General features: G+C 37.2%; 1 protein-coding gene across 10 annotated transcripts in view; it reads right to left on the bottom strand.

The window, feature by feature from the left end:
- Positions 1–14,499, bottom strand: part of CEP120 (centrosomal protein 120) — a 101,078-nt gene that overhangs the window by 72,729 nt on the left and 13,850 nt on the right. For 4 of the 10 annotated variants that reach the window (XR_004495614.1, XR_001525473.3, XR_001525472.3 and 1 more), the window contains exons 1-6: positions 8,106–8,316; positions 6,702–6,858; positions 5,650–5,764; positions 4,592–4,733; positions 2,351–2,499; positions 1,056–1,253 (exon numbers count right to left, since the gene is read on the bottom strand). Coding sequence is in view for 5 of the 10 variants with exons in the window: in XM_015653147.2 (XP_015508633.1) it covers positions 1,056–1,253; positions 2,351–2,499; positions 4,592–4,733; positions 5,650–5,764; positions 6,702–6,858; positions 8,106–8,157 (813 nt within the window). In the remaining 5 variants the exon portion in view is untranslated. Of the gene's footprint in view, positions 1–1,055; positions 1,254–2,350; positions 2,500–4,591; positions 4,734–5,649; positions 5,765–6,701; positions 6,859–7,356; positions 7,472–8,105; positions 8,318–14,499 lie in introns of those variants that run through there. The other 6 variants (XM_015653147.2, XM_015653144.2, XR_001525474.2 and 3 more) reach the window with 5 other exon arrangements.

A 14,499-nucleotide genomic window follows, 5' to 3' on the forward strand; every position in this document is an offset into this window, starting at 1 on the left:
AATCATATATGCTATATTAAATGCTTTAAGACTGTAGAGTTAGAATAAATTCCATACACAACCATGCCCATGTTGCTCCAAAAATATTTAAAGCTGAGGCAAAAAAAAAAAAGAAAATCTGAAACAATATAAGATTTAAACAAAAACATTCTTAAATCACCCTGCATAAAAACCCTAGAATGGTCTGTATAAACTTATTTTTCTTTAAGTTTAAAACAGTCCAGATCCTCAAATTAAGTTGTATAACTAATATGGTTTTATTTACCAGCTACATTATCAGAAACCCTACACCACTCTCAGTCATCAAAGAAGACTCTTGTTTTGTAATTCGCTTGAGCCATGCACAGATTAGTATAAACACTTTAAGTACTACCTCATATTTAGATTCATAGATTCATTTAATTTGGAAAAGACCCTTAAGACTGCCAAGTGCAGCTGTTAACCTAACACTGCCAGCCCACCACTAAACCATGTCTCCCATTTAAAGGAAAAGCTAAAGAACAACAATATCCCATAAGAGCACAAATACGTTTGTAGTGTATTAAGAAAATGCATTTGGCTACTGAGTGGGGAAAAAAAGACAGACCTCCCTTATCATTCACGAAGAGTGCTGAGGACAGTGATTTTAGAACTTAGGCAAGAGTGACCTGAGCAGATGGTATGGGATTACTGTAGGTAGCATAAAACAGGAGTCTGGGTTTCAGATGGTCTGATTACAGTGCAAGCCCCAAAGCTCAAAGCTCTTGAGAGTGCCACATTAGCTCTTTGGGAAGATCATACTTCAGCAACACCTTTTATCATGACACGTAAACCAGCTTGCTGTAATAGCAACTAATTAAAAAGACAGCACTCCACCTGAGCTAGGAAACTTGTTGCTATGGTTTCCCTTATACCAGCAAGAGAATCAACTTATATTTGAGACAAAATACTGTAATATGATATTAGCTTTGGAAACAGAAATGCTTCACAGATATAGCCTGAGACAACCTGTATTTCTTTAATTTTAATTAATTATTTATTTTATTTTCATTCACATTTGAAATGAAACAGCTTACCTGCAACTTTGACTGTGCACAAAGATAAACTTGAAGAACATCTACTGTACTACGTATTCGAACTGAAGCTCTTTCTGGCTCAAAGTTTGGATTAATTAAGTCAGTGAAAGGTTCATTTGTGACATCGTTTCCCAGTAATGAGTAGTAGAAAAAAAACTCAGGCTGTCGATCAGGGAGCTTCATAGTACTAGGAACTAACTGAAAGAGATGCAAAAGAGACCAATGTATCTTTTTCCTTGATACAGTTACAGTAATTCTGAAACACTAGTTTGGAAATTAGAGCTTTAAGCAACCAGCAGACCTAAATCCTAGCTTGCAACCCACATGTAATTTATTATATTAACACTCAAATTAAAAATATTTTACTTTTTTGAAGTAAAAAAAAGAGCAAGTTTTAACTTACAAGCACAGCAACAACTTGCAAAATATTCTGAATTACCTTTAAGACTCATCAACATCAATGGCTGTAACTGACATGTATTTGATAACATCAAGTTCTGCACAAATACTCGGAAAAAACCAGTGGCTTCATAAAATATTTCCAATATAAATAATGCAGATTAGATACTGTTATATAATTTATGTGATTGAATAAAAGACTGAAACAGACAGACAGCTACTACATCCAGGCGATTGTAACTGTGAGTTCAATGCCTGAAGAGGCACAAGCCACCCCAGAATGATCACAATAAATTTTACTTCTCAAGGTCCTATAATTCTGACATGGAAAATTATTTCCCCTGAAAAAAAGAAAGACAACAAGACTGAAGAGAGCTTATCATAGACCATGAGTCCTAGACCAATTAAAACCATGTGGTCAGTACAGCATAAACACAGTAGGTGAGGTCTTAAGCTGAAACAACCATTAGCATGGCACTTCACCCAATTTAATAAATCCTTCCCTCAGGCAATACACTAACTGTCTTACATACTTGGAACAGTCTTCCAGCTTGCTTGAGCTCCAGTGTATGGGCACCATACTGAAGACTGATATTATCCATACACAAACTTTTTACGCTACATTGCAGTAGAGAGGTATGCATTCCATATGAATGCATTATTTAAAGTAAATACAGCTTTAGCACTTCAAAAGCATTACACTACATCTTCAGTCTGACATATTAAGGACTTAATAAAGTTTTAAAATTAATATAAATTCACTATGGCACAATGTTATTTCTTGAAATAAACTTAGAAAACAATAAGAAAAAAACTAGTTAGAAATGAGGAATGGGAGGGTGAGATACCATATGGGATAATATTTCTTAAAAATTTCACATAGCAAGGAAACAGACCTGTTCCAACCGAGTGGCAAATGCAATGGTTACAGACATGACAAAGTGATCTCTGCAATACTCTGCTGGTCCAATTTGGTGATAGCCCTCTTCTTCATTCAAGACTGGCACAATACTTTTAGGGTCTAGTCCAGGAAAAAGGGTGAGTACTAAAAGAAAAGAAATAAACATAAGTAACTATTGGTCTTTATAATTGATGCAGCAATCTGATATATAATTGAAATTTTATTTTTAAGCATTACACATGGAAATTACATGTGAAATGAAAAATTACAAATAAAGATTGTGATGCCTTGTACCAAAGTTTGCAAAACACAAAAAAGTCACAAGGTATACTTTGGAGCAGCTACAAAAAAATTCTGAAATTAACTTCTATTGACAACTTATGTTGAACACCATGCTAGACAGAATTCTAGTTACTATTTTTATTTTGTGTTACATTGAGAAACATTGCATTGACTTGAAATTTGTTTCACTAGGCTAGAGTATATCATGTTGTTTCTTTACCTTGCACATTAAAGCAAGTGCAGAATGGTAACTGCATATTGCAATCTATTGGAACAAGTATGGTGTGCTATTTCCACTGATCTTTTAGAATGTTTCACTTAAAGATTTTCATCTGAAGGCTTCAATGCATAAAACCCTGTATTCTAGTTTGCTAGCTTCTGTTCAATTGTGCCAGTGATTCAACACAATCAGCTCTCAGGTTACACCAAATAGAAATAATGACATAGCATTTTCTGAACAAAAAATGCTCTGTTTCCAATACTCAAAACTTTAGACAACTTAAGTCAATAAAGAAAAAAAGGGTACATGAATATTAAACAGAAAAAATCTGACTAGACTAGAACTGGGTAATCCAGCTTTGTCATAGCCAATGCCTGGAACATTAACTTTACAACTGCAAAAACCCAGAAGTTTGTTTTTCCCCATTCCATAAATATGATATTAATTTTGACATGATGAAAGAAAGAGCTGGCAAACTTGTTTGTAGCAATTATTCCACAGAAAACAGTGGAAATGGGAGTACAGGCAGAAAGGTCTTTTATTTTTTGTCCATGTCATGTGAGATAAGAGTACTTGCAAGCACCCACATGGGAAGTGCTAAGAAAGCATTTACAGTAGTTCTTTGCCTCCTTTACAGATTTTACAATATAGAAAATTTCCTGTCGTTTGTTGTAAACCTCAAAGAATGGAGTAAGCTGTCTTGCACTGAAACTTAAATCCTGTCTTAACCAATCTTGAATTGCAGCCAAGTCAGTGAATTTCAGGCTAGAACCTTGCAGAACACTTCCTGCCACTGACCACTCTGCTTTTACAAAATCACAGCCACAGATCATCAGTAGATAGATGATGGATTCAGAATAAGGGAAAAGGTACCTTCAGGGCAAGAACACAAAGTATTGTAAGGTATGCAGGAGAAAATCCACTAGTTGTACCAAAAGGCTCATTTTTCCAAAGTTAATTAGATAGGCATTTGGGTGAGAGATCAGGGCAAGATGGAAATGTGTTTTTGTTTTGAGGCTCTTTAAATCAAGTTTCTAACACCTTGTTTTCATTTTTTTAACAACTAAAACTTGCATTAAAACAAAATAAATCACAGATGAAAAAGTCATTTAAAGACACAGCACATAAAGGCACCTACTAGAGTCAAAATCTGAGTTCAAATAGATTTTTTACACATTTCACTGATTTCTTTTGAGAAAAATGAACAAGAGAATTCAGAATTGGAATAAGCCCCAACAGTAAGCAGATGTTACTACAAAAAAACCTAACAGTAGTACATACTTTAAGTACCTAGAGATTAGAATAAGAACCCACCAAAAAAGAAGCAAGCCTACCCAATAAATGAGATATTTTACTACTTTACAGTTCCAAGCCCAAACTATTGAAACTTTACCTTCTATAACAAGGCTCCTCTCTTATTTCTTTCATAACTTCCCAAAGCCCATAAATACAAGTTAAATACTCAAGGGAGTTACCTATGAGCCCCTGATTCTCACTTTAAATACTAGTTGGTTTGCAACTTGTTCCTCTAAAAAATCACACCATTACCACAGTAAAAAATACTTGAAAAACTTACTACCACAAGATACATTAATCAGCTGTAAAGGATTTGCACTGGAACTGCTGTGAAATTAAAATTTTCTTGAGACTTAATGCAAACCATTTGCAACAAGTGATATGTCATCTGGCACAAGAAGATTTTTCATTCAAAGTGAATGATGTCATGTTACTTACCCTTCCCTTCTCTAGGGGGTGCCTCCTTTGCCTTAAAATCATCAACCAGTGCTTTTGAATCTATCTCCAATGCAACACCAATTTGTATTTCAGGTTTAAACTTAGGGTATTTGTTACTAAGCAAAGGGTACCATTTAGGTGCCTACATAGTAAAAAACAAACAAACAAAAAAAAAGACCCAAAAGCATTTAAAAACCACAGAAGAAAAATAGTATACTGGTCTTACAGAAAACTCAGTCTTAATCTAGCACTTCTATGCCATCATCTACAGAAATACACTTTGGTTTTTATTTCTAAATATTTGGTCTATTTAGTATAGTATTGTACTAAAATATTCCATAAAATTAATAGAACTGGATGACTAGCTGAACGCACTGGGTTTTTTTTTCACTGACTTGTACAGTGCAAAAGTTAGATAGAGAAATATACCATAAATCTTTATTTAGAAAACCTTCAAGTCCTCAACTGCATGGTAAGTCATATGCATTAAAAATTCTCTGGAAGAGTGGTGTCAAAATAGGACACCAGGCTCCTCATATGACCCATATCAAAGTTATGTTTTGATCAAGCTTGATTCAAGGGTAAATAAAAGGTTGGGTAAATAAATTTATATAAACAATTATATTGTTTATATAAACATATAAACTTACTCCATGCTGTATTAAGGGGCTAAAAATGAACACCTAACACATCATCTTCCATGGAAGCCCAGTGAAAAAAAGACAAGACTTGATTTGGTGATGGAGACTCAATTCAATTTCTCCATATCTACTGCTTAGATAAAATTTTGCTGTTGATTAAATATGAGATTATGTAGGTTAATTGGTTACTAGTGAGCCAATTCAGAAGTAAGCAAGATTAGTACACAAAGTATTTTTTTCATTTGCACATGTTCTTAGAGTCAAGATGTCTCTCCCCTTAAGAAAAGCAACAAAATTCCCCCACACATGATCAAAATGAGACTCAAAAGTTTAGCCTATACTGCAATTCAATTTATATTATCTGTAACAGCACTGTTGTCAAAACGAATTTTTAAATCTTTATCCCGCATAACATACCTGTTTCTTTTCCTGTGCAGCCCTTAAATCCAGTACAATATAGCCTATATTCTCTTGAGCTGAAGAAACAGGATCCAGTGCAAAACATTGTAGTTTGATAGGTGTACGCTGCAGCCTGAAAAAGAAATTTAGTTGAAATATTAAATATAAAATGCATCTCTGCAATTAGTTCTCAAACGTAGTTCATAAGCTTCCACCAAGCCAACCATACAAAACTTGTTACAGAATTAGTTTTTCTAGGTCAGAAATTGCATTTACATTGAAAATATAAAAAGCCATCATTAAGTGAGAGAATGAACAAGTGGTTTAATTTTTTAAGAAGACTGCATTGGAATATCAGAGTCTCAAGCACTATTAAAAATACAGTAGCAACAAATAAACACCTCATGCACATAAAATAAATAAGCACAGCTGCTCACACAAAATTCGAATTTGAATAAGATGCCTTATAGGGGCATCTTAAAAACAGGACATGTGGAGAAGATTTTTGGGTAAAGCACCTGATTACCTTGAGGCACAGATAAGATGTCTAGCACATAGCAAATGCAGGCATCTTTCTTTGTCAAATAAAAATGATACAGTCTTTTTAACTCCTTTGATAATATGGTCGTAATATAACAACCCATAAGTTGTAAGACATAAAACCAAATGACATTTATGGAAACATTCAATTTCTCAGCTTATCTCCTTGACATTTTCAAACACTATTTACATGGGTTTTTCAGATTTGAAATTAATTTTGTGTTGCAGTATACATAAGGAAATTTGACTGAAACGTTTGAATTATAGCAATATTAATTTTCTGTAAGAGCCTGCGGGGTATTTTTTAGTGGTGTAATAATATACCCTTTAGAATTTTTAAACATCACTTGTCTTGCCACATACTACCTTTTCTTGTACATTAGTACATTTTCCCACAACATTATAGAAGATACAAGTAAGTTTCTAAAAAGCAATTCAGATGACAGTAACACAAAAAATGTATTTCACTAACTCTAAAGACAAGAAAATTAAATTTCATCTGCAAAGTAAACTTCACTTTTTAACATTACCTGTGCTGATGAAGTGCTTTCCTATCAAGTTCCCAGGCCAATTCTGTAGCAAATTCGGGCTGATCAGTATGCTCCACAGGGTCAGTAGCCAACTGTTCTCCATCTAACTTGGCTTCAACTATAAGCATGTGCTTGGGTCGTTTTGGGAAACAGCGCCCTGTAAAAGAGTGGCATTGCATGCACCATCACTGAAAGAGATGCAAGAGCTCAGATATATGCCATAAACCAGTTATGTGGAATTAATTTCCCATATCACCTTCCCTGCGCTGTTCTTTAAAGTGTTTGCATTATGCAGAAATATGAAAGAATGTAACAAGAAACACGCTATTTGTGGAGAAAAAGAAATTAAGTAACAAAGTAGCAAGCAATCAGAATTACTATATAGAGATATACATATTATATTATTACATTATATATAATACTATATTTATTATATACTATATATTATATAGAGAAATCTATGATTGACAAGAGGTAAGGGAGCAGGCATGAGCAATAGAGTGAATTCATTACTCCAGATGAAGATGCTATGACTGACATCACAACAGACAACACAATCTTAAAAAAGAAGTGAAAGGAGTGAAAGGTGCCTTTCCTGCCACATGCTGAAAAAAAAAAAAAAAAAAAAAAAAAAAAAAAAAAAAAAAGCCATTACCAGATTAGGAGAGTGTCTAAAGCTGTATAGGATTGGTCCTGCCTTCAGGATCATCCAATATTACGATTTGAGATGACAAAAAGAAGTAAGAATTTACTTATATCACAGTGTGGGGAGGTGATAATTACAGGCATATCAGACGACAGGATCTTATCTGTAAGCTCCTCTGGCAAACTACATAAATGGACAAAGATATAATAGGATTCACTTGGCAAAGAGAAAGCATTCAGCCAAAGCAACCCAAACCCACAATGATCTCCAAAACACCCCAAAACAGAAAGAGATATCCCAACAAACAACTTTCACACACACGCACACACACACACACACATTCTAACTACACCACAGAAAGAGGAAATGAGTTGTAGAAATGCAAAATGAACAACTAGACATATGTCTGAGTCAACACTGCCGAAAAAAAATGGTTACAGCGGACTACTACGAAGGGATAGAAACACCAGAATACCAAAACAATAAAATCCAAATCCTCAGGGAAGCATAGTTACATTTCTCATTCAGGATAACACATTGCATAAATACCTCCAAAACCTAACGGAGGGTAGCCAGCCCTGGTTTTAAAATACGTACGTCCAAAGCTTTATTAACAAAATCAGTTTACTCAACGCTGCTCGGCTTACCGCGCTCATAGAAAACACCTCGGAGGCAGCGACCAGCCCTCATCTTCCTCTCGGGACAGAGGGGACGCGCAGCAGCCGAAAGGCCGCGACCCTCCCGCCCCTCCCGATTACCTTCCAGCACGGAGACGACGATCAGCAGCCGATCGGCGGCTCTGGAGACCATCTCCCCGCTCCGCCCGGGTGCTGCCAGGGCCGGGAAGTACAGCCGCTCCCGAGGCGGAGCGGAGGGAACCGGGAGCCCTCGGGCGGCTCCTCCCGCGCTGCCGCCACTCGCCGCTCTTTTGCCGCCGCGGAGCCTTTAAACACCAACCGCCGCCGCTTCCGCCCGGCAACGCCGGCCCCGCCGCTTCCGCCGCCGGCCCCGCCCCGGCCCCGCCACACACCGCCCCGGCACCGCCCCGGCCCCGGCTCCGCACCGCCTCGGCCCCGCCACACACCGCCCCGGCACCGCCCCGGCCCCGCCACACACCGCCCCGGCACCGCCACACCTCGGCCTCGGTACCGCTCTGTCACCGCCCGAAGGCCAGAGTGTCAGCGGCAGTGCTGTGGCGCGGAATGTCACACGGGGCGGGGAGCTGTAGTCGGAAACCTCACAAATAAAAGTATGATATGTTTTTTCACAAGCACTCGGAATTGCAGTGGAGGAATGCCAGCTCTTTCAAAGACGTGCCTTCTATTAAAGTGAGGACGTTTCTTTACAGTCCCCGCCCCCGCCACCGCAGTCTGATGAGCGTCAGAGCAGGAGAAATTGAACCAGTCATAGTGAAATGCAGCTTTATCGTCCTTAGATAATTTGTTATTGTCTTCCCTACGAAGTAATAATCAATTAAGCAGCAATATCACGAAGTAGTTGTTCCTCCACTTGGCATCCTAAGTTAAACACGTTTGTCTTGACTGTGAGGCAAACCTCCCTTATTTTAGGTTTAGAGTATTTTTTTGGTAGATGGCCTAGCAAAATCTTTGTGTAGGCATAAAATCCTTGAGTTTTAGTAACATGTTTTCTGTAAAGTTGCTGAGTCACTATTTGAGAATACCAGGAGAGGGAGAACCTGTTTTCCTTTTGCAAGAATCTTATTCTGATTCTGAAACACTTCCCAAAAAGACACTTTCTTATATCTGAGTTGAATCTGCTCCAGTTCAGTGCTGGCTTCTCCCTTTGTTGTGTCATCTTCGGGCACATAATACTGCACGTGGCACAGCAACTCTATCTCTACAGTCTGAGTTCTTAAATTTCTATCACTGTCACCTTCTGCAAGCCAGGTGGTAGGAACTTTTTACAGACACTATTTACACAAAACCTGGAGGCAGACCTCTGAAAAGTGAGTTTGGCTAGTGAGGGAATGGGATCCCAGACAGTAACAAAAATATACAGTTTTCCTGTACAGCTTTTTTATTTGAAAATTGATTTCTCCTGGTGTGATTAATTAAAATATTATTCTTATGATCCACTGTTGAATAAGTAATCACTTCTTGTAACTGTTCATGGATTTGCTTTTTGCCTATTTAGCAAGCCGGACTAGTTCAGCGCAGGGTCAGACAGATGCCAGAGCCAGCACAAAAGGCTGAGAGCATGTGACCAATAACGCTGGTTTATGGGTGTTTATGTCTGTACACGGCAAAGCAGGTGGAATCTGTCCCTTTGGTAACAGCAAACCCTTAAATCAGGTCACCTACCTCATGGAACTTTATCCTTTGACACTCTCTACTGGCTCTAGCCTGACTTTTATCTTGGTGTTACAGGTATTAACTGTGCCAAGAGCCTCATCACTATAAACCCTTTTCAGCAAAGGCTTTTTTTTTTAAAAATAAAATAAAAGAAGGAGAGAAAAAGACATTAAAAAGGCAAAACTACCTTCTTGATCTTATCATCTGCATTTACTTTGCAGACATCATGTCTTTATTTATTCTAGAACCCCAAAGATTGTTCTCTTATAGACTATCATAGTCTTGCTAACTTGTATCTCATCTTGTTCATGTGCCTGCCGAGGTGTCAGATGCAGGATGTGCCCTAAGCAAACTGGCAGTGAGCACGCCTGTGGGAGGTGTGCTCAGGTAGAGGAACACCTCCACTTATGACAGAACTAAGGAGTGGGAGGAGATGAGTAGATTAAGAAGCATCAGAAAGTCTCAGTGAGAGATAGACTATTTGAAAAAGCTCCTACCTTCCCAGGGACAAATCTGTCAGGCAGGCAGGGCGCACAATACAGGGGATTCCCTATCCTATCCTATCTTTAATCTGCAGAACATCATGACTTAAGAGATAGAGGGGAAATGGTGATAATTTCCTGCCTTGCACAGCGGAGTATCCCCTCCATTACTACCCCACTCTCCCAGGTGCCCTGGTGTAACAGGTACAAGGCTCTGAGTTCATCTAGGTCAGAGGTGTTGCTGAGATCAAGTCAGCCTACTCCCTGTGTCAAGACTGCTTCCATACAGAAAAAGAAAAAAAGATGCGTCATTGTCATAGGACTCTTTCTTCTGAGAGGAACGAAAAACCCAATATGCACACTGGATTCACTTGTTAAAGAAAGTCTGCTGCCCCTCAGACCCTGTATTAAAGACATTAGGAGGAAACTTTCTACTCTGGTACAGCTGTCAGATTATTAATACTTTTTCAAGCAAGCAGTGATGAAATTGCAATAAGAAGTCTAAGAGCAATCAAAAAGGGAATTCAGCACCTTGAGAATAACTGGTTAAGTGATCAGGCGCACATGTAAAATTCTCCTCTATTGTTCCAGTGGCAGGGAATGATGAAGGAAGAAAAAGGAAGCAGATCAAGAGAATAATAGATCAGTATCTGAATCTGAGACTGATCAGACTGCTCCCTGGCAGAGTTTTGTGGGTTTTGATCATCACAGTGCTCCCAGGCTTATTTCTAGTGAGACTGTTTTTATCTCCTTTCCTCTTCAAATCTAGTTTAAAACTCCTTTAATGAGGCCTATTAACTCCTTGGTGAAGATCCTTTTCTACCTTTAAGACAGGTGCACCCATTTGTCAGCAGCAGGCCTGATGATCCAAAATATTGAAGTGTGGTGTGCAAGTGGGCACTACTAGATTTGGATTGTGCAGGGGTGGGTTTTGAAGTGCTGGAAATCATGGAAGCACCTGAGAACAGTCACACAGGAATTAGGTTTTCTTCTCTTAAAAAGGTGGCAGGATTGATAGCTGAACTAAAATGCATCTACATCGATGGAAAACATTGTGAAGTCCAAAAATTAGTGTTAGCAATCAAGGAAAAATGGTGGGATAACACGTGTTTCTGGAATTCTGCAACAAGTGGCTACAAACAATTCAGAATCAGCAGAGAAAGAAAGCCCTCTACAGAAGGTGGATGAGTTAGGGAATATTTTGACTATCACCTAGAGCTTGGCAAAAGTGATGAAAGAGTAAAACATGCTTTCTTGAAATTTGTTTTGCCCTTTTCTAAATGCATTTATTGCATTTATTGACTCCAAACTAAGGAAAACTCCAAACAGAATGAACAACCTAATGACTCTCACACTTTAATAAATGTACTAGTCTTGGAAAAGCATCTAAACAAAACAATATAAAGACAATTCTGATATTAAAAAGATTTTATATATTATTGCTATTCAGCACACTTCTTTCTAATAATTTGTGAGACTGTTTTAATCTGAAATTATATAGACTTAAAAACCCCCCAGATACAACTGTAAAAACAAACCAGTCCACTGAGAACAAGTCATAAAATGGCCTGTTTCAACTACAGTCAGTTTCTATTACATTTTATTAATGTGTTTTTCCATCTTCTTAGTTTGATCTTTTAATGCACCTTCAACAAATTACTGTTACTATGCTTTTCTTTTACCAACAGAATTAGAACTGTAGCAGTTAAAATATTCATTTGTCAATTTGTACTCAAACTTCTGTGAAGAAGATAGAGACTGTCCAGTATATTTTGCATCATTACTATATTCACTTATCCCACATGTCTAAGGAAACATCACTATTACATTCAGGTAAGTATGTATTATAAGTTAGATCAAAAAATCTTATCAAATATTGAATTCTAGGTACAATGCTTAAGTTGGCATTAATTACAAATTTTTTTCACACAGACAATGGTGAAACTAATTATTAAGTTAATAATTTATGAGTGCAATTATTAAATGCTTTAATCAACAATTTTTATGTTTATCTTCTTGTTTAGAACCTATTAATTTTTAACAGTTCTTAATTATTAAATTATTTTCATTGCATGCTTATTTTTTTCAGCTTCACTTCCCATGGACATGACATGTCAATTTTTTTCACCATGTCATTTCTTACACATTATTTTACAAAGTTATTAATTCTGCCTTCTTTACTTCATTCATTCTCTTAAATAAAAATTTTAAATGTTCTATTGACACTGAAAGATTTTTACTTGCTGCATCTCTGGCTTAGGATCATTTATTTAGTTGTTATTTAACCTGTCCTGGAACTCCTTTTACACTTGAGGATTGTTCATGCAGAAAGAATAATAAATAAGCAGAAGCACATCCAACTGAAAACAAAAGGAAAAATGGACTCAGGAATTACTTGGAGGCTGCACAGGTGTTAGGAACAGCTTGTAAGCATCCCTTGGACATTAAGTGAAGAAAAGAAAAAGGAAAAGAAGTGCAAAAATTTTCTTTCCCAATTCCTGTATCACAACTAAAAATGTAAATGCAGTTATAAGAAAGCAAATGGAAGTCTCAGCATAGGCATCAACAAAGTAGTTATGTACTGCTAATGAACTAATCATGATAAAAAGCACCAAGTGCTGTTCTGCCCTGAGGGAATGACATTAATCAAGAACTGCTGGTGCACTGTCACTTTTCTAACACATTTCTTTCCACAGATATGTGATTTTTAAGGTTAAATCTGTACAGATGCACAACCTAATATTCTTGGAAAATTCACTTATTCTGGGACACTCAGGAATATAGAAAAAAATGAAAATGAATGTCAAATACGTCTTAGTGATTGTGATACTAATATCTAGTGATGCAAGTCACATTCAAGTATCTGTGCTAGCCAGTATAGCTTCTCACAGAGAATTAAATTAGAAAGTAGTCTTTGCTGTTTTCTTTGAATAACAGAACATGAAGAATATGTATATAGAAACTACCCAACAAAAAATAACAGGAATGCATATTGTAGTTCCAAAGACCAGAATACTGTAAGTGTGCTAAAGCTGATCCTTAAGGTATGTATAGATGATAGAAAGTGATACACGGAAAAAGTTGTCTAAGTCTAGCAAGCAGTAATCTATACTTGAATTGGTATAGATTTGCTCACACAAACTATTTCTGTAACTGGTAACTCTGCCAGTATGAGTTAGCATCTGGTCTTTGATGGACCAGATTGACAGTGAGCTAGAGACTGTTTTTTTAATCTCATTCTGGAGATGGATAACCTTAATAGAAGGATTATATGCCTTGTCCATGGATGCCTTGGAATAATGAATACATTAGTTCACTCCTTCACATTCCTTTATGATGTCCTATCCAGAACACATTATGTGCAAAGGTACTTTTGGAACTAATTATCACGTGCTGTGAAGTTCATTTGCTTCTAGACAATGTTTGCTGTTTTATATTTATTGTTCCTGTTGATTTTTTTTTCCTCTTCTAATTGATGTGCAGATTGGAATTGAACTGTTTCTTAAATTCCTAAATTTTCAAATTTGTGTAAAAAAGTATAACTGTCACTGTCTATTATAAATAATATAAACATATAGAAACAAATTCTAATTATTTACATTTATAATTTTATAAAATTAACAACTGTCTATTATAAATGAATAGACTAATTTCTCTTCCTCACAAAGTTTATGTAAGTTACTGTTAGAGTGAGAAGTACTTATGAGACAGAGATAGGACACTGAATCACAGAATTGAAATCCCAGAGCTGAAAGGGACCTATGAGGATCATTGAGTCCATCTCCTACAGGGCAACCTAAAGACATCTCCTTCTTGAACACCAACAGGCGTGGGGGCCACTTCCCTGGGTTGCTTGTTCCAGGGCTTAACCACCCTCTCATAGAAGAACTTTTTTCTAATATCCAGTCTTACCTTCCCCTGATATTTCTTGTATTTCCCTTACTATTCCCTTTTGTCCTATCACCAGATATCAGAGAAAAGAGATCACTCCACTCCTCCCACTCTTCTCCTTTAGTACCTAAGCACTTTCCTCAACATGCATCAGGAATTTCCTGGACCTCTTTGTGCCTGCTGTATGACATACCCAGTTAACCCCTGGGAATTTGAAGTCACGCATAAGGACCAGAGTAACTGCTCTGGAGATTTCCATTAATTCCATTTAGAATAATAGATTGGTGGCATCACCCTGGCCGGCTGTTCTATAGTAAACTCGCACAAAAACATTTTTGTTTGCTTTTCCTTTAATGCAAACACTGTGCAGTCCAATCCCCCCACCCTTCCTGCCCTGCCCTCTCCCTCCTGAAGAGGCTATAACTGTCCATCCACATCATCCACTGAGCTTTTTTATATTTCTGCTT

The sequence above is a fragment of the Parus major genome, chromosome Z, assembly GCF_001522545.3.
Source record: "Parus major isolate Abel chromosome Z, Parus_major1.1, whole genome shotgun sequence".
Taxonomy (NCBI): Eukaryota; Metazoa; Chordata; class Aves; order Passeriformes; family Paridae; genus Parus; species Parus major.